Source organism: Sciurus carolinensis, chromosome 1 (assembly GCF_902686445.1).
Source record: "Sciurus carolinensis chromosome 1, mSciCar1.2, whole genome shotgun sequence".
NCBI lineage: Eukaryota > Metazoa > Chordata > Mammalia > Rodentia > Sciuridae > Sciurus > Sciurus carolinensis.
This window is the reverse complement of record NC_062213.1, coordinates 138446337-138467962: the sequence shown is the minus strand read 5'-3', so window position 1 is coordinate 138467962 and position 21626 is coordinate 138446337. Positions and strand designations below refer to the sequence as shown.

The 21626-nt window shown below is 34.6% G+C and overlaps 1 protein-coding gene across 8 annotated transcripts in view; it reads left to right on the top strand.

The window, feature by feature from the left end:
• Prkacb (protein kinase cAMP-activated catalytic subunit beta) overlaps nt 1-7216 on the top strand; it is a 114748-nt gene extending 107532 nt beyond the window's left edge. For all 8 annotated transcript variants that reach the window (XM_047554461.1, XM_047554442.1, XM_047554477.1 and 5 more), the window contains one exon: nt 3904-7216. In XM_047554461.1, the coding sequence (XP_047410417.1) occupies nt 3904-4029 (126 nt within the window). In that variant the 3' untranslated portion in view covers nt 4030-7216. The remainder of the gene's footprint in view (nt 1-3903) is intronic.
• The last annotated feature ends 14410 nt before the right edge of the window (nt 7217-21626 follow it).

The window sequence follows — 21626 nt, the reverse complement described above, 5'->3', positions numbered from 1 at the left end:
TGTAACTTCTTATTTTAGTCTTTGAAATAATCCTATGAAACAGGCAGTGGTATTTCCCCATTTTACTGGTAAGGAAATTAGCTCAGACAGGCTAACTTAAACATAGTCTTACAGCTGCCAAATAATGCCTTTATTTGATTCCAGGTTTTTCAGATTCTCAATTCCAGGATCCTTTTAAAGTTAACATTAACTCCTTTTAAAGTTCTTTTAGCATGATTATTAATGTGAAGCCCCAAAGCATTGAACAGTGAATTGTTTTATAAGATCTTCACAGATTTTATATATCATCTGTGTAACTTCTGTGCAAACTTTGTCTCAAAAGGCAGCAAAGAAAGACTTGAATTCTGGGGTTAGATAGGCATCTGATTGCCAGATCAACCAACCACTTTAGTATGATTTTGAACAAATTATTCAACCTCTATAAAGCAACAGTTTTTACCATCCTTAAAATTTGGATTAAGCAGAGAATAGCAGAATGAGAAGTTATACTCCATTTATGTATATGTCAAAATTCATTCTATTGTCACGTATAATTAATTAAAACAATTTTTAAAAAAGAGAGAGAATACAAAAGGAAGAGTAGCATAGAAAGAAAGATGAGGTAGATTGGTCCAGGCTCTATGTTTCTTTCTGATTAAGATACGCTTCAGTTACAATAGGGAATAGTTGTAATCAGGGAATTTGTTAAGTAAATGAATTTGAAAGCATCAAAATTCCACCATCCAGATAGGACCTCTTGGCATTTGACATATGTCTTTGCACTCTTTTTTTCTGTTCTCCATCACAGTAGTTCATTCCATGACTTCAGTGACCACCTAAGATCTACCTCCTCCCTGAGCTTTCCTTCCAACCCTGAATTTTTTCCTCTACTTGAGTCCTTTCTATCACACCTACTATTTACTGCACAGTTCCATTCAAGTGATTTGCTGCCACATTACACAATCATTTTTAAATAGTTTGCTCCACCTTTAATGTGCTATTTAACCTGTATTTTCTCCTAATACTTTTTGAAATCTAACTTCTTTTTTATTATTGTGTAATGATTATCCACTGTCCCCTGAATATTCGAGTCCCCTGTTGATTCTTGTTTTCTATACCATTTTATGTCACTTTATAATGTGCTTTGATATTAAAGGATCTAGTATCTAGTTTTTCTATTCCCGTCCCAAATTTTCTGTTCTCTTAATGTGAATATTAGTAAATATTTATAAATATAAAGAAATATACTATTATATTTTCTAGAAAATCATCTTACCTACTCATATATTTCCCTTTTTATAAAAAAAAATTAGATTTGCCAGTGAATTGTCTATTTTATTGGTCTTTCTAAAGATTTATGTTTTACTTGGGGATTTTAATTAGTATTAAAGTTGCATATTAGTAAGAAAAAACCTGAACCTTGAGAATTTACCATAATGAAGATACTGTACTTCTGCATTTATTCTTATTTTTCTGTCATTCCCCTCCCCCAAACAGTTCAAATTTATTTATGTCTTAAAATTATTCCCAAAATTCGTATTTTTGTTGGTATTGTGAATATTTCATTTCTCATTATAGTAGCTTATGGGGGAGGCATATGATTTCTGTGTTTATATTATCATTAATCACCTTACTATATCTGTTATGGATTCACATAGGTTTTTCCATAATTCCTTTGGATTTTTATTAACATTCACGAGGAGCAGGGGTATCATTTTACCTTTTCTTTGTCAATATTTATATCTCTTATTTCCATTTTGTTTTATTAAATATGCTAAAATATCTAGACTGATATGTTAAAGCAGTAGACTATCGTGTTTTCTTGTGTTATTCCTACTTTGAATGGAAATGCCTTTCATCTTTCACTAACAAATATGAAAGTGACTATTTTGCTAAGACTGCTATTCTATATCAGATTAAGGAGATAACCTTGATTCCTCAAATATCTTCTTTGACATGTTAGTGTGATGCATTATATTATCATGCTACCTTCCCATCCTTGAATACCCTTTAGTCAGGGGGTATTTTTATTTTAATATTTGTCTGAAAACAGTTAGTAAAATTTTTTTTTTTTTTTTTTTTGGGTGGTGGGGATCGAACTCAGGGCCTTGTGCTTGCAAGGCAAGCACTCTACTGACTGAGCTATCTCCCCAGCCCCAGTTAGTAAAATTTTGATTTAGAATTTTTACTTCCATAGTCGTAGGTGTTATTGATCTGTATTTTTTGTTTTTATGAAGTTGAGATTATGCAGGAGTCATAAAATGAGTTTGGTAATTTTCCATGTTTTTTAATTCAGTAACGCAGAATTATCTTTTCCTTGCAATTTTGACAAAAAACATATCGAGTCTTCTTTCATCAGTTTTAGAAATTTATATTTTCTTCTAAAATCAACTATATTCATTTACACTTTTTACTGTTTGTTATCTTTATTGTTAAATTGATTATTAATGCTATATTAGGTATATTTTTAAATGTTTGATGTTTGTCCATTTTATTAGTATTTTAAAGATTCGTGATGTATTTTTGATCATTTTTGTATTTATATTAAGTAAAAACGTCTGGTATTATTCAGCAAACAAAAGTCTATTTATATCATGTACTGAATTTTTTAATGATTTTATATATATATAATTTTTCTGGTATGTATCAGAAGTCTAATTCTTTCTTGAGATATATATGTACATATATAAATAAATTATATTATATAATATGTGTGTGTGTGTGTGTGTGTGTGTGTGTGTGTGTGTGTGAAAGAAAAAAAGAAGAGGGAAGTGACCTGGACAACTCAAACTGTACATTAATTCTGTAGAGTTGGTAGCCCCGTAGATTTGATTCTAAATTGCTGTCTGGCTGAAAATGAGGTGACTGCTTAGCTCATTCTTCTCTACAATGGGTAACAGCAGTCCCCAAAGCAGGGCATGCAAGACAACTATGTGGGAAGTGAAAAGATAATATTAGAATTTCCATTCCAAGTTATTTTTTACCTCATTCTTTTTAAATGTCTTATTTGTGTATATATCTTATATTAGTATAGTTATGCTTGTAAATCATTTATAAATAAATATACATATGCTTGTGATGTATACTAAAAATATTTTACTGAAAGGTATATAAATTACAAAGCTTTTGAGATCATTGGTAATAATAGAAAGAACTCTGGATAAGAAATGGAGAATCATGACTTTGAGACCTGTTTTAGCCATTTATTGTCATGTGAATTTGGTCCACGTTTTATGTTGAGGGAAAAAAATGAAACAATTGTGTGTAATTGTAAATTCTATAAGTACTATGTGAATTGCAGTAGTTTTTCAGCTCTTAAGATCTTTTCCTCACATATATTCAATACCCTATGTAATCTTCACAAAACATCCTATTTCAAATTGGGCCAAAGAGGAAAAAATGTATAAAAATTAGACAATTCTATAATTCTAAAAAAAAATATATATATATATGTTTTTTTCCAACTTCCCAGAAATTAGATATTTTACACAAAATAAATTTGGGAATTAAAAAGGGAAGGAGATTTAAAGTAGGTTCAAGATTTATTTAACCTCAGGAGAAGAAATTTTTAGAAAGAGAGGATAGGAAAAATAAAGACTTTGGAAATAAGAAACTGATAAAAGAAAAAGTAGAGTCCTTTAATTTTATAAGCCAGCATATGAATGCCAGCAGCTAATTATCCTAGAAATTTCATAAGTATTGTGTTGACTTGCATTGTTCCTCGAGTGAAAATGTTGAGATTATTGGCTCACCTACTTTTCGGTTTTTTCTTCTAATGGTATTTTATTTGAGGGACTTGATGGTATTTAAGGATGCCACTGGGTAGTAATAAGGGGAATTTATTTTCTTTAGTGTTTGAAATTTCTCAGGAATTTGTTTTTCCTCCTCTCTCTCTCTCTCTCTCTCTCCCTCCTTCATTTGTAGGTTGAAGCTCCATTCATACCAAAGTTTAGAGGCTCTGGAGATACCAGCAACTTTGACGACTATGAAGAAGAAGATATCCGTGTCTCTATAACAGAAAAATGTGCAAAGGAATTTTGTGAATTTTAGAGAGGAACAAGAAACCGCCAGGGCTCACACTCAGTCTTTGTGCTCTGTTGAGATATAAGGTGGAGCCGAGACCATCCTTATTGAAGCAGTTACCTATTCCTTCATTCCAGCAATTGAGTGAGGTCTTTATTGCCGTCACCCATGTGTGCTCTCTGCATCCACGTCTGTAACAAGGCACCGCTAAGCAAGCATTGTCTGTGCCATGACACAGTAGAGACCACTTCCCTACTTTTGGGGTTGTATTTCTCCCCGCTCCTACATCCATTTCTTCCTTTTCCTTATTTTTCTCTAAACAGTGCTCCATTTTATTTTGTTGGTATCTTAGATGGGCAGTGTTATGGTCATGTGATATTTGAAAGAAAGGATAAGCGTTGCTTTTAGTGGTTTTTGCCAATATTTTGTTGACCAATGGCTTCAAGACAAACTTGTTAATGATTATTTTTTTTTTATTTTTAGTAGCTCAGACTCAGTTTTGCCAAAACTCCTAACTTTTCAGAAGATCGAATGCCTTATCACCAAAGGAAATTTACACAAATTAAGACAAAAACATTCTTGGAATTCATTATTCTGGCAATGAAATTAACGTAGCTAGACACAGCAATTTGGATTCCTGAATTCCTATAGAACTTCCTATAGATTCGAGGTTCTTTTTCCCCTTCTACTTCCTTCCCTTGAATAATTGAATTTGACAGTCTGTACAGCTTGACAGATGAGTCTCATTCCGCAAGAAAAAAATACAGATATGAATCATGGCCCAGACTTTCTCACTTGGTACCAACATTTCTGTAGGTTTTAGAGAAGAGTTCTAAGGTTTCTTGACCTTAACTCTTCCATGAGGGTTAAAGCCAGTATTCTAAGAGAATGTGATTATTACAGGTGGCAAATGTAAATTTCTCAGTCCTCACTGTAAACTTTTTAAAGGAAAGGAAGCAAACTGAAAGAATATTGGTTTGGATAAATACTTTGCTAAATCAAACAAATGACTTAATTCTTGCAAACAGTATACACTCCTATTTAAATTAGGTTTTTCTTTGTCTTGCTTTATATTAGTTAAGAACAAAAGAAATTGTTATTTGCCTATTGTTCTGGTGTACTGTACTTTTAAACCTAAGCTAGGGGCACTGTTGCAACTTCTGCTTTCATCCCGTGCCTCAAAAATGAGGAAAGGGGACAAAGTTCATAAAATTGCCACATTGTATTTTAATTTGGGGGTGTGATATTTTTAGATAAGTCATCATTTCTAACCTCTTTCCTCCCGGTAAAGAGACTATATGATCATGCAGATACAGTTTAAGTATTTGAGTTTAGTTATTTTTATACTTTTTTGCCAACCGACTTAACAATGTTGCCGTCATGGAAATTCCAAGCACTTTTGCACATTTAGTTCAGTTTTGGTTGAGAATCCATGGCTTAACTGATTTTTTTTTTTTTTTTAACTGTATTTCTCCTTTGCTTTTAATTTTCCCTATCTGGTTTTATCTGTTTCTCAGTGACCTATCTTAAAACAACACACCAAAATAGTTTAAAATAAACTGTGTTCATTTTTTAATGATCAATTTATGTGCATCAAAGATGAACTGGTTTTAGTGCAGCTGATCTTATCGTATGTCACTGTTCTGTTTGCTTCCTTATTGGTGCAGGTAGGTCACTGACATCGCTTCTCCTCTACACTGCCCCTCATAAAACCTTTGAAGACAGAGAACAATCCTGTCTGAGATGTTCTTTCTGCCAATCTGTATGTCTTTTCAGTGTCAAGTGTTTCTGCATGGTAGTGTCACATAAGGCTGATACTGATTTCAGTTGGTTTACCTATATTTAAATGTGCAAGTGAAATTTGAAACACTTTGCCATAGCAAGTTTTATGTAACAAAGATATGTCATCATGTTAATAGATTTAAAACATCATTTGTATAAAATATTTTAATTTTTTTGTATTTCATTTAGAACCAAGAACATGCTGATCATTGCATTCTATATATACGCTACAAATTCTATGGTAGCTTGGTTGTATATTATTGTAAAATTATTTCAATAAATCATGGGGATGATGCTTTGATTATTACAATTTAGTTTTCAGTAATTGAAAAGATTTCTATAAATTCTAAAAATATTTTTTTCTATGAAATTATTAGTGTCCAACTATAGAATCTACCCAAGTAGGAGACCCCTAGGTATACATTGGTTTCTGAGGGCTATTCAGCCATTCCATTTTACTATTTGAAAAATATGAGCAAGCTGTCAAATACGTCATGGGAATCTATTTCTAACCAACCAAGTACACTGAATTAAAATATTTTTAAAGTATATGAAGTTCTCAATTTCAGCCACAATGTAACCAAGAACAAGATACACACTTGAATAAAAAAAAATAAGTGTCAAAAGAACAGTAATTAGCCTAAAATTAAATTATGTGGAACAGAAAAAAATTGTGTTTTTACCCAGTGAATAATTGAGATGACGTTGTAAAGGAAGGAGCCCTAAACTTAAAGTCAAGACATCTGTATTTGAGGCCAGAAAATTATCAGAATGACCCTGGTCTCCGTTCTCCTACCTGTAGAATAGGAGGACTGGATTAGGTGCTTTCTGAGGTCCCTTCTAATTTTGCCATGTTATGACAAGATATATATATTCCCTCTCTCTCCCTCTCCCTGATATTTTGAAGGGATATTATGCTTTCAAGTAAGTCTCAGTAAGGTGATGTACTTTTGGGCATCTTTCTTCTTATCTTTGACAGTATTCTTACAATTATTTGAATATCATGAGAACCTTGTGTATGTCCTTATGACTCCTTAATCATTCACCAATGCTAAATACACAGTTGCTATCAAACTGTCAACTACCAAAAAAAAAATACTGTGGCTTATGGGTATTGCTGTCTTGTTCTTGGTATATTCTTGTACTGACTGCTCACTGGCCTGGAAATATTCATTTTAGGCCTAGAAAAAAAATCATTTTTCTTTCCCACTAACTGTTTTTTCCTGCTTGTTGTAAGAATCAAATGAAATAATGTATGTGAAAGCACCTTGTAAACTGTAAGCTATCGATGTAAAATGTAAAGGTGTATTGTTATTTCATTAATTACTTCTTCGTTTAGAATGGAATTTCCTATCACTACCATAGCTAGGAAATGCTGAAAACCGTGTTTTTTAATTAATCAGTAACTGCAAAATTAAAGTATCTTCAAAGGATAAAACTGTTGAGTCTTGTGTTCTATTTTGATGTCCTTATCTTCTGATTTACGTCCTGCTGCTATTACAGATGCTTAAAGATTCCTAAATCATTTCATATTTGGGTTGATACTTTTGTAGTGGAAGCAGATCAATAGGAGGAGGAATATCCACCAATCTGTTCAAACTAGATCTTTGCTAAGAAATTGCTAGACTCATTCCACAGTTTCTAAAAAGTGTTTCTGTTTCTTCCTCATATTCTCATACTGATACAAATTACTCCTAACACAGTGTTGGAAATGTTCATATTTATAAGATTTATAAGCTACTGTATGAGCTCTCATCCTTGTATTGAAACAATGAACCATAAATGTATACTTTTTTTTCAGTTTTGTTCTTTTTTTGTTTATTTTTTATATATTTTACTTGTTTCAACTAGTTATACATGACAGTAGAATGCACTTTGATACATCATATATAATGGAGTATAATTTCTTCTTTTTCTGGCTATACATGATGTAGAATCCCACCAGTCGTATAGTTATATGTGTACATTGGATAATAATGTCTGCTTCATTCTACTGTCCTTTCCATCTCCGTGCCCCCTCCCTTCCTTCACTCACCTCTACCTAATATAAAGTGACTCTGTTCTTCCCTAGCCACCACCCCCATTGTGAATTAGCATCTGCATTTCAGAGAAAATATTTGGCTGTTGGTTTAGCGGGATTGGCTTATTTCATTTAGCATGATATTCTCCAGCTCCATCCATTTACCAGCACATGCCATCGTTTCATTCTTCTTCAAGACTGAGTAATATTCCATCATATATATATGTTGTATACATATATATATAACTTTTTATATCCATTCATCTATTGAAGGGCATCTAGGTTGGTTCCATAGTTTGGCTATTGTGAATTGGGCTTCTATAAACATTGATGTGGCCACATCACTCTAGTATGCTGATTTTAAGTCCTTTGAGTGTAAGCCAAGAAGTGGGATAGCTGGGTCAACTGGTGGTTCCACTCCAAGTTTTCTGAGGAATCTCCATACCACTTTCCATGATGGTTATACCAATTTGCATTCCCACCAGGAATGTATGAGTGTACCCTTTTCCCCACATCCTCATCAACATTTATTGTTGTTTGTATTCTTGATAATTGCCATTCTGACTGGGGTGAGATAAAATCTTAGTTTTGATTTGCATTTCTCTAATTGCTAAAGATGTTGGACATCTTTTCATATATTTGTTGATTGATTGTATTTCTTCTGTGAAGTGTCTGTTTAGTTTCTTAGCCCATGTATTGATTGGGTTTTTTATTTATTTATTGGTGTAAAGTTTTTCAGTTCTCTATAAATCCTGGGGATTAATGCTGTATCTGAGGTGCAGGTAAAGATTTTCTTCCATTCTGTAGGCTCTCTATTCACCTTATTGATTGTTTCCCTTTAAAATTCCAGCAACATTCTTCATAGAACTAGAAAAAGCAATCATGAAATTCATTTGGAAAAATATAAAACCCAGAATAGCTAAAGCAATCCTTAGCAAGAAGAGTGAAGCAGGAGGCATCACAATACCAGACTTTAAACTATACTGCAGAGCTATAATAACAAAAGTGGCATGGTACTGGCACCAAAGCAGACATGGAGACCAATGGTACAAAATAGAAGACACAAGAGACAAACCCACATAAATACAGTTTTCTCATACTAGACAAAGGCACCGAAAATATTCACTGGAGAAAAGATAGCCTAATTAATAAATGGTGCTGGGAGAATTGGAAATCCACATGTAACAAAATGATTTAAACCCCTATCTCTCACCCTGCAAGGAACTCAAAGTAGATCAAAGACTTAGGCACTAGAACAGAGACCCCTGTACCTAATAGAAATAAAAAGTAGGCCCAAATCTTCACCATGTCGGCTTAAGGACTAACTTCCTTAACAAGAGTCCTAAAGCACAAGAAGTAAAATCAAGAATCAATAAATGGGAGGGATTCAAACTAAAACTTATACATTTTTTTAGGAGTGCTTTAGAGCTTCGCACTACCTCTTCCCATTTTATTAGTATGCATTTCTCCAGTTGTCCTTTACTTCAAGAAATAATTATTTTCAGATAATTATTTTAATGGCTTATTTTGTTAGATTGTTATTGCAAACATTTATAAATATTGATGCATTTCATAATATGGTACTCCTTTTATACTAGCACTTGCTTCATTTTATCATCATCAGGACTTAATATAAATTCCAGTTTTCTCATTTCCTTATAAAGCTAATTATAAAACTCTAAGGATGTCTTTATTCCAGAACTATCATCATTTAAAATCCATTTAGTTTTCTCTTTATGCACAAATATTGGATGTGAAGTTAATTATTTTCATGTTAGTTTTTCTGAAGAATTTCTTTACATTTATTCAGTAGCTTTTGTGCCCACTGTTAGGGACTGAAATGTGACTTTTGTCTTGAACAAAATTCAGATGTTGAAGTCCTAATTCCCAGTGCCTCAAACTGATTATAGTTGGAGGTAAGGCCTTCAAAGAGGTAATTAAGGTAAAATGAGGTCATACAGGTGGACCCTCATCTAAAATGATGAGTGCCCTTAAAAACAAAAGAGATTAGGACACAGGAGTACACAGGCAAATGGAAGACCAGATGATGACTAGGGAGAAGATGGCCTTCTGTAAGCCAAGGACACAGGCCACTCTGCTCACATCTTAACTGCCAGCCTCCAGAACTGCAAGAAAATTTATTTCAGTTGTTGAAGCCACCCAGTCTGTCGTGCTTTGTTATGAGAGTCTTAAAGAACTGGTGAGAAGCTTATATTAATCTTCCTTCAAGTGCTTTATGCTTGCCCCAAAGTGAACTAATTTATAGTAGGAAAAAAAAAACACACAAAGAAAATGTTGTCAGTGTGGTTACAAATGCACCTGCTATCTTGTTTCTATTCTGTCCTGGAATACAAGCAGGAAGCAGTACATAGCCGCTACTGAGATACCGAGAATAGGAGAAAGCATGGGGAACTCAAACTGCAACTAACCCCTGGACAGACTGACCCTTGTCACCAAGTTGTCCTCTCAAAGTAGTGATGCAACATAAAACTGAGCACCAGGTTCATTGAGTTTGGAGTCTACTATCTATTAATGGTGATACCAAAATAACCAAAAGGAAAGTGGGAATGGGAATAAAAGGTTGACCAGGAAACCCTAGTTGGATCATCATCTCCTGAGTTTTTGGTGGTTAGTAATGCTCACAGTAAATGATTACCTTTTCTGTGGCTGCTCTAACAAATCTCCACAAACCAAGTGTCTTAAGCCAACAAATTTATTATTACAGTTCTGGAAGTGTAACATCCACAATAAATCTCACTGGATTAAGATTGGGATGTCACGGCTGCATACCTTTCTGGAAGCTCAGCAGATTCTGGTTCCTTGCCTTTGCCAGCTTCCAGGGTCTACTTTCCTTGACTCGAGACACCACTGCTCCATCCTCAAAGCCAGCAACGCTGGGCCAGGTCCTCATGCTGCATCAATCTTACCTCCTCTTCTGTTTCTCTATCTCACTTTTCAAGACCCTTGTGATTATATTAGGTACACCTAAATAATCCAGGCAAATGTCCCTATTTTAAAATCTGCTGATAAGCAATTTTAATTCCATCTGCTACTTTAATTCTCCTTTGCAATATAACCTAACATATTCACAGGTTCTAGATTAGGACATGGACATCTTAGGGGAAGGAAGGAGGCATTATTCTGCCTACCACACTTACTATTGTTAGTTTAGATAGAAATGCAATTATTTGAAAGATGGAAATATAGACAATCTTTCACAATTCAAAGAGAAAAAAAGGCTTAAATTGAGATTTTTCTGAAGCATAATGCTTAGCATACTGTGAATATTCAAGTACATTGTTATAAAACTTAATAAGTAACAATGTCAGTTCCTGGTACCATAAAAATGCTAAACATCACTATTCATCAGTGCAGGAAATGTTTCCAGGTGGCCTTGGACTGACCCATTCCCCACGGCCCTTTCCTGCATAAAGATCTTGGAATAAATAGAGAATATTCTGAGAATGCAAAATCTTGATATAAATTTGAACCACCTGAAACAAACCAGACCTTACTCCTGTTCCTTCTAGAAAATGTAATATCTCAGGTTCAGGAGGTCCAGACCTTGGTCCTCCAACCCTGGAAGCAGGATGTCCTTCAAAGCTTTGCCAGTGCGTCATGTTGCCCCCCAAGGAATACAACCCAGTGTGGGCTACTTGCCATGATCTCTCAGCTGCAGCACAAGTGTGGCATGCTCAGTGGAGACTTCATCTGTCCCAAGCAGCTTTCTTTAGTCTTGAGCAACTGACTTACAATGGATCCAAGACTTCTGCACTTTACTGCTTATTTGTAGATAAAAAACCCGCTTCATGTAACTTGTGTGTTTGCGCATGTACAGACTCGCTGTGTTCAGGCAACTGGTAAAACTGCAGTCCAAGATGCAGCGGGCAGTGTTTAGACTCCAGTTCCTGGTGACTAGCATAGTGATGATCCTCAGTGCAGCAGGAATCCTCCCTTGGGATTGGTAATTAGCAAACCCGCTCCACAGTCACTAAAATGCAAATTAACACCACAATTAAATGCCACTGTGAACTCAATCAAAAGGCTAAAACTAGACTGCAATACCATGTGTTGGTGAGGACATAGATCAACTAGAATGCCATGCATTGCTAAAGGGAATGTAAAGTGGGACAACCACTTTGGAATAGTTTGGTGGTTTGTCTTAAAGTTAAACATTCACTTACCATATGTCCAACCATTCTACTTTTAGGTATTTACCCAAGGTCATGAAAAAGTATGTCTATACAAACATATGAATGTTCATAGGAGCTTTAAAACAACCCCACTCTGAAAACAATCCAAGTGACTAACAACCAGTGAACAGATCAACAAATGGTAGCATATCTGCATAATGGAATACTTTTCACCAAGAGAAAAGGACAAAGCTTGGAAACAAGTGACAACATGAATAATCTGAAAAGCATGCTTAGTTGTATGTATTTGTCAGGACTCATTGTGCACTTAAAATTAGTACGTCATACCATACCTCAGTAAGAATGATTAAAAGAAGCAATTTTGAAAAGGAAATAAATTTTAGACTCGATACATTTATAATAGAAGATTAGTAAACTAGAGGGTATGGACTAGAAAATCTCTCAGAATGAATATCTTAAAGGTAGAAAAATACGAGAGAAAAAATTTTAAAAATGGGAGTTTTACTTTGAGAGACAAGATAACAGTCCAATAGTTCTAAGAGGAGGAATTAGAGAAAATGAAAAGGAAGTACAGAATTTCCAGAGGGAGTATCTCTGAGATGAAGAAAGACTCAAGTCTCCTAATTACATAGAATTGCCATAAATTGCCAAGCAGGATTAAAAAAAACATACATTCTCACATAAACACATCTACAAGTATCCTCTTAAAATTTCTGCAACAAAGTCCTAATTATCTTCTAGGGGAGGGTGAAGCATTATCTTCAAAAGAATCATTTCTTATTTACAGGAAACACTAGAAGTCTAAAAAAAAAAAAACTAATGTATTCAAAGTTCTGAATGTTGTGTTTTGTTTTTGTTTTTGTTTTGTTTTCATTTTTGTTTTTTATTTAGCATCATTTGCCTAGATAACTATTGTTCCATTGCCAAGTGCAGGATCTCTAGTTCCCAGGCACTTTTAAAAGTTAGAAGAGATTGATGCATCAAAGACACACGAGCCCACCTTCTCTTTTTCCACTCTCTCTCCCTAAACAATAGCAATGATGACGTGTGTTTTTAGATATCTTTAAGGACATACATTGTACTGAAAACAAGATAAACATCTCCCCAGACCAGATACAGAGTAGACATACATAGTGATAGATGAAGGCTGAAGCCAGACTTACTGACATACAGAGAAGATTTTTCTTGCAGTGAGAACACTATAATACAGAAGAAAAAATATGGAGGTTAAATAAAATTTCAGAGATGTTAATGGATATTGAGAACAAGGATGATCTACTGTAGACATTCCTGAATTAAGAAACTAATGAATGAAATAGAAGAAGTATTCAAATGTGTCATACAGAAACTTTTCCCTAAATTGAAGGAAGAACTAAATTTACATGTTGAAAGAACACTGTTTTTCAGGAGAAATTGACATAGAACTTTCAACACCAAGCTATATCCTAAAGGTTTTGAAATCCCAACAACTAAAATTGTATGCAAAAAGCCAAGCCTCCCCCAAGTAAGGAGGAGAGAGGAGGAAATCAGGTTGAGACCCTTCGCAACAATATTCAATGCCAGAAGATAATTAGACAATGACTATAGAAAGATCTAAGGAAAGGAAAGGGTGGGCCAAAAGTATAATACCCAGATAAGTTGCATTTAATTTAAAGGCACAAGACAGATAGATTTCTTTTAATAACTAAAGAGCAGAATAGAAAATTTAATAGCTCTTCACATCAGCTGGACCTGAGTCAAAATAAAGAACTTAGTAATGGAGAAATAGTGACATAAAGCCGATGGTAAACACTGAGTCTATCTAAATGAAGCACTAATTATAAACAACTGTGGTAATTACAATTATAGAAGCAAATGTGAGTGTTTCAAACCTTGGCAACTAAGAATAATGTAACTAACAAAATTAGAAGGTACGGAAAGAAGGAAGTAAGAGAAGATAGAAGCCTTCTAATTTCCTTACTCATTATGGCAGGAAGTCAACTAATAAAGTCTAAAATTAGTGCATGTGGTTAAGATAGTGACTCTAACCTCTTTTTTTATGATTCTGTAAATCTTCTGTGGGGAAGGAAACCTCACCAGCAATTTTCATTTTCACTTCAACTTTTTTTTCTTGCGTTAAATTCAATTACACTTATTTTCATTTTGGTTTCTTCTGGGTAATTGAAATTTATAGTATAATTAAATTAAATACTTCGTGCTAAAACATATCTGTACCTACCCTCCTGCCTCTATCTGTACACAGAGAAGATTGCAATAATGTGACTGAAGGTATGGGATTTGAAGCTATTTCGCCTCCATACTTTGCTGAATCCTTTGTGTTCTTTATAATTGTCACCCTACAGAGGGAATCTGGCTTTTGTACTTCCCGGAATTGATGGAAGTTAAGATAGTCTCACTAGCCAGTGACCACCATACACCTGGCCTCAGCAAGAAAAGGAAAGGAAAGCAGTCAACTCACATCACCAGGAAGTCTGAGGAAGGGCTTCTATAAAAAAACAAGATGTAAAAGATCAACTTATTTCAGGAGTTCTCTATCTCTTCCGGGCAGGGGACTCCATTGCAACTGACTCTGGTTTTTTTGTTTTTTTTTTTTTAACAGAAGAAAATGTGATATTTACTTAATCAAAACTGTACATGTCACAAGAGGGAGTTTTCAGAAGTGAAGACCCAAAGACCAAGAAACACTGCCACTTTTATGCTTAGAGTCAGCAAAGAATGGACAGCTGTGTAAAAAATGTGACTGGACAAAAAGAGTATGATTTTATAGGACTAAAAGGGAAAACAGAAAGGCCTATCTATTCAGAGCTTCTAGGACTCTGCAGCATGTCTTCCTCCTGGGCGTAGAGGAAAGCCCCCGGAATGAGGTCTTATGACTTACTATCAGACAAGATAGGGCAGAGAATTTCTTTATGGCCAGCTTGTACACAGAAAGGAGGGCTCATAATTTCTAGGTTTTTGGTTGGTTTCGGGGGGTAGCAGGGTTCTAGTTTCTTGACTTGAGAGGGGAGAAAGAGGAGCAGAAGAAAGAAGGTGCAACTGACGCCATCTTTAATGGACACTTTCCCTGGGCAGAAAATGAAGCCATCAGCCACTCCAGGACCACACTTTCAAAAGAGTTGAGGCTCCAGACAAAGGAGAAGGAGGTGTCTACATTTTGTCACTCCAAAAGGAGCTCTGTCTGCCCAGCCGGGGTCCGGGACTCCTATACCTGATCACGGAAACATGTTTGATGTCCTAAAGAGAACTGTGTGGGTTGAGAGGGGAGTATTCTCCAGAAAAAGATGTGCCAGCCAGACAGGAAGATAGCTGATAATGTTCACTAAAAATCTCTACTCTGTCGTCAAAAACAAAATCCTATAAGTTTGTGTAGAAAAATACAATAAAAAATTATTTTCTATTGTTCCAGAAAAGATGTATGGGTTTACTTGTGTGATGGATGTAAAACTTCACTGAAACTCCACTGCTTATTAAGAAATTAGCCTAATAAACAACATCATGGGCAAGAAGGACAAATGATTGACCAATCTTCCAAAATCCTTTATTGGAAGATTTGAGGTTTTCCCTCTCTCTCGCATTTTTTTTTTTTTTTTTTTTTTTTGATCCTGAGGATTGAACTCAGGGGTACTTAACCACTGAGCCACACCCTCAGCCCTTTATATTTTATTTAGAGACATGGTCTCGCCGAGTTGCTAAGTGCTTTGCTAAGTTGCCGAGGCTGACTTTGAACTCATGATCCTCCTGCCTCAGCCTCCAAGCCGCTGGGTATGTGCCACTGTGCAAGGCTCTCTCACTGTAACTATTCTGCTCTAGGAAAATAATCAAACTCAGATATTAATTTTTCCCAATAGATAAGTTTATAATTAATATTCCCAATAGAATCCACTTCATTATTTAGGATTTAAAAATTATGAGGTAAAGTATTTACTTTGTCATTTTCATCACTACAATTATCATTTAGTCAACTTCTTGGAGACATTTTTTAAAATATAAAATGTGAACTTTAACAAAAATATGTAATTAATATAAGATATCGTTCAAAACAAACCACTAAAGTAACTGAATGCTACATTAAGGAAAAAGAACAAATAGGCCAGTGGGACATGATGGTAGTTCAAAACCTGTCTACAAATTCTTTGACATTCCTCCCATTGAGAAATGAGGTCTATGTTCCTCCTCTCCTTAAACATGTGCTTACCATAGTGATTTGTTTCTAACTGACAGAGTACTGTATAAAAGTCAGTGTGTAACTCCAACGTTAGATCACAAAAGAACAACACAGATTCAACTTGTTTTACTGAGATGTTCTAACTTAGAGGCCTGGGCCACCATAGAAGTTCAACTTACCTGCGGTGCCATGCTGCAGGTAGATACGTGCATTAGCATCCTCATCTGTGGTCTGAGCCAATCACCAATGTCATCCACCAGATATGAAAAGAGTCTCCTGGATGATATCCATTCCCTTCATTTACTCACAGATGTTTAGTGTTTCTAGGTGAGGTCTCAGACATCTAGGGGCAGAGATAAAACATTTCTGCTCTTACCTATTTGGATTCATGATCCATGAAAGTTCAGAATAAACTCATTGTTTTAACAGGACAAATTTGGGGGTAATTCTTCTGCAGCATTAGACAAATGAAACAAGAATGCCCAACTGTTAAGAATATAATGAGTAAAATCAAAATAAGGTTATTTTGTCTACACATAAACTAGGAAAAACTGAACAACCTAATGATCTAATTATGGCAAAGATGTGGAGCAGTTGAAGTTTTCATTGGGCATGTGTATTTTTTTTTCCACTTGTATTGGTATACTTTAATTTAACCGATCCCTATTTTTTTCCATTTTTCTATTACAATAGAATTTTGGTAAGCATCCTGGTACATACATTATTACATAGTTTTCTGCTTTCTTACAATGAAGTCCCAGAAGTGAAATTGGTTGGACAAAGGTAGCCATACTTTTTTTTTATTGTAAACAAATGGGGTACAACTTGTTTCTCTGGTTATACATGAAGTAGAGGTGTACCATTTGTGTAATCATACACTTACATTGGGTAATGGTGTTTGATTCATTCTGTTATTTTTTTCCATCCCCCCCACCCCTTGCACCCCTCTTTTCCCTCTATACAGTCCCTCCTTCCTCCATTCTTGCCTCCTTCCCACCCCCCATTATGTATCACCATCTGCTTATCAGCGAGATCATTTGTCCTTTGGTTTTTTGAGATTGGCTTATCTCACTTAACATGATATTCTCCAATTTCATCCATTTGCCTGCAAATGCCATAATTTTATTATTCTTTATGGTTGAGGACTCCAAATATACAAAATTACAACAGACCCACACCAAGGCACATTATAATGAAAATACCTAACATACAAAATAAAGACAGAATTTTAAAGGCTGCGAGAGAAAAAAATCAAATTACATTCAGGGGGAAACCAATACGGATATCAGCAGATTTTTCAACCTAGACCCTAAAAGTTAGAAGGGCCTGGAACAACATTTTTCAAGCTCTGAAAGAAAACGGATGCCAACCAAGAATCTTATACCCGGCAAAACTTACCTTCAGATTTGACAACAAAATAAAATCCTTCCGTGAGAAACAAAAGCTAAAAGAATTTACAAAAAGAAAGCTGGCACTACAGAACATTCTCAGCAAAATATTCCATGGACATGTGTATTGGTCAACCATTTTAAAAGACAGATCTGGAAAAATCTAGTATATTGTCAATGTATATGTCCTGTGACCATCGTTTCACTCAGAGGAGTATACCCTAAAGATATTCTTTTTTTTGTTGGGAGACATTGCATAAAAATAATGATTGTTGCAAAAGTATTTGTTATAAGAAAAATCTGGAAGCAATCTAAATATCCATCTGCTCTGGTTTGGATGTGGCTTATCTTCAAAGGATGGTGTATGGGAAACTTTATTCCCTATATGGCAAAATTGATGGGAAGAATAGGTGGGGCCTAGTGAAAGGCAATTAGGTCCTAGGGTATTCACACTCATGAACAGATTAATGCTGCTCTCACGGTTAGATGGTATCTCTTAGAAGTGATTCTCATGATAATGAGTTATTATAAAGCAAGGCTATCCCACATACTTAGCCCTGGTGCATACAACCAATTCCTTTTTCACTTTTTTGCCATGTTGTGATGCAGCCAGGGGTTCTCGTCAGGATATCAGCACCATGCTATCTGAACACTCTAGCAGCTTAAATTTCAAGTCAAATAAACCCCTTTATAAAGTATTCAATTTCTAATATTTTGTTGTAGCAATACAAAATAGACTGAGATACTAACAAAATGAAAGTGAATAAGTAAATAGAGGTAAATTCATGTGATTAAAGCCTATGCAGGAGAGAGGATGAATGAATCAGTGCAACAAATATCAACCTGGATGAGTACCAGAAGTATAATGCTGAGTAGAAAAAGGATAATTTTAGAACATTTTAAATATGATACAACTTACACAAAGTTAAATATTACGTAAAATAATACTATTATTACTAAATATAAATCTAAATATATATGTGTATATATTTATATGTTTGCATAGTGATTATTAGCAAATATTATGCAATCAGACCAACTGGATTCAAATTACACAAATACACACCAACCATTTGTGTGTGGAAGAATCAGGTAACCTTTTTACACTTCAGTTTCCTCATCAGCAAAATAAGGATAATAATATATCATGGAAGATTTTATAAAGATATAGAACTTTTAAAGCCCTTAAAAAAGTGCCTAAAACATTGTAAGGGCTCATTTGGCTAGTATTATTATTAATAAAATTAAAAGAAGTTCATGAAAATGACAAATGGCAAATTCAAAATAATGGTTACCCCTGGGGTGGGGAGAAGAAAAGGGATGGAGATGAAACTCAGGAAAAGGACTCAGGGAACTTCTGTTGTATTATCAATGGTTTTCTGTCTTAATCCATAGGACACATTCATGAGTGTTCGTTATATTTTTATACATTTTTCTATGTCTTAACTATTCCATAATAATTAGTGAAAACAGTAAAAACTATGCTAAGTATTCTGGGAAAATCTTAACCAAGTATACATATTAAAATTATGCAATGACACTTCTGGACTAAGCCATTGTAGAAATGCCTCTCTCCTCAATAAACACATAGAAATGCTGAGCAAAGTAGAACAACAGCTCAAAAGCTCAGATTTCAAGACAAAATAAAAAGATTTCAAGTGTAAATGAAAAGTGAATTCAAAGCCATGGTGAAAGCTGGAATCAACAGATGTGTGACTGGGGGAATAGTGGACTTATTTACAAGAACTCAGGACTGGCCCTTGGAGTTCTTTGTTGTTGTTGTTTTGTTTTTTAATTTTTTTAAACAAATTTTATATTTATGGACTGCAGTTTGATTCATTATACACAAATGGGATACAACTTCTCACTTCTATATTGCCTGCTAAAGTCGGGAGATATGACCTTAGGCACATGCACAGAGAGTAACAAGTACTTCTGCATTAAACTTAGAGCTTGAACACTGAACATCTATGAAAAAGATACTAGGTAAACTCCAACCACCATCCTTGCCAGTTGAGAGGAAAGAAACTTTGTCATTTTGCAGGAAAACAAAAAACATTTTGAGAAATCACATCTAGCCTAGAACTCACATGTACCATAGGATTGAATGTGTTCCATGAGACCTCAAACAGAGAAAATGACATAGAATCTTGTCTGAGGCTAAACTCCTATGTTAGATGTCACTGTAAAACAATATGATGACAAAACTTCTACAACTCAGTATTTTTCCCTGAAAAAAAATCTAAAAAATGTGGTGTTAAAAAATTATAAGTAAATTATAATAAGTAGTTATAATTATAAGTAAATCAAGTGCTCTGAGAGAGCTTTAGCAAATAAAACAAACCAGGAAATCAGCACTTCTAGAATTTGGGTAATCAAACAAAACAGCAAATGAGTAAAATGTCCTCAAAAAAATAAATTTTAAGAGGATAGGAAGATTGGGGAAAAAATGGAAATTTTAGAAACAAAACATGTAACTATTGGAAGGTTACAGAAGACTATTGCAAATTAACCTATACATAGCCAAAAAGAAACTGGAAATTGGAAAGGAGAACTGAATGAAAAACCTGAGACACAGCAAAGAGAAATGAAAAATGTGGAAAACAGCTTGAGACTTATAGGATAAAATACTTTCAATACTGCTGTTGCTGTTTCCACCTGGGATTTGTTCCCAACATTTTTTCCTTCACTGTGTACACACACACACAAACATTTTTTTTTCCCCAATCACCAAAGCAACTAAGCAAAAAATTAGTACCTTCATAGTGTTTCATCCTTTTGTATTCACATACATTTCCTTGAGTATGATTCCTAATTGAACTTTTTTTAAAAATTTGTCATTTAGATTTTTTCTTTCAAATGTAGAAGTTATTTTATCTAATTTGTATTTAGGTTGTCTTTTGCTAGAGCTATTTTATGTATAGTGAAAATTAATTTATACAAAAATTACATACTTATTATAATATATTACACTAATTGTGATGCTAATTATTATGCTAATTATAATACATATTATAATATTTTCTTCCAGAACTTTATTCATCTTAAATTTTTATTGGTGGATTGTTTTGATTCATAAATTTTAAGTTTATGGTTTAAGGCAGGTTGAATGGTAATAAAATCCTTCAGCTTTTGTTTGTCTGGCAAAATCTTATTCTGGAGGACAGTTTTGCTAGGTAAAGTATTTTGGGGTGACAGATTTTTTCTTTTAGCACTTTGACTATATTATCCCACTCTCTTCTGGCCTACAAGGTTTTTGCTAAGAATTCTGTTGGTAGTTGTATTAGAGTTCTCCTGTATGTGATATAATTTTCTCTTGTTGCTTGCTTTAGCTTTCCTCCTCCTCCTCCTCCTCCTCCTCCTCCTTCCTTTTTTGGATTTGTCTTTGATTTTTGATAGTTTGGTTATAATTTTCCTTGGTGAACTCTTCTTTGAGTTGAGTTGAGTTGATAAGAAGGAGAATCCTTTTTTCTTTCTCAGTACCAGGAACATTTTATTGTTTATGGGAGGCAGAATAATGACTCCTCAAAGATGCCCTTGCCCTAATCCTTGAACCTGAGAATGAATATATTAACTTACACTACAAAAGGGAATATGCAGATGTGATTAAGGTTATAAAATCTGAGATGGACATTATCCTGGATTTTCCAGGTAGCCCAATTGAATCACATGAGTCCTAAATAACAGAATCTTTCCAGTCTATGGCAACAGAAAGATATGATGGGAGAAGAGTCAGAGGGATGCAATGCTTATTATTTTGAAGATGGAATAAGGAGATCATGAGAAAAGAAATGTAGGTGAGTTTTAGTAGCTGAAAAAGGCAAGGAAACAAATTCTCTCCTAGAGATACCAGAAGGAATTAGATCTGCTAACACCTTGTGTTTTAGTCAGCTTTTTCACTACTGTGACTAAAAGATCTGACCAGAACAAACTTAAGGGAGAAAAATGTTTGTTCAGGGGGCTCACTGTTTCAGAGGTCTCAGTCCATGGACAGCAGGCTCCATTCATCAGGGCTCAAGTTGAGGTTGAACATCATGGCAGAGCGTGTGGCAGAAAGAAGTAGCTCACATGATGACCAGGAAGCAGAGAGAAAGGCCCTACTCTCCAGATAAGAA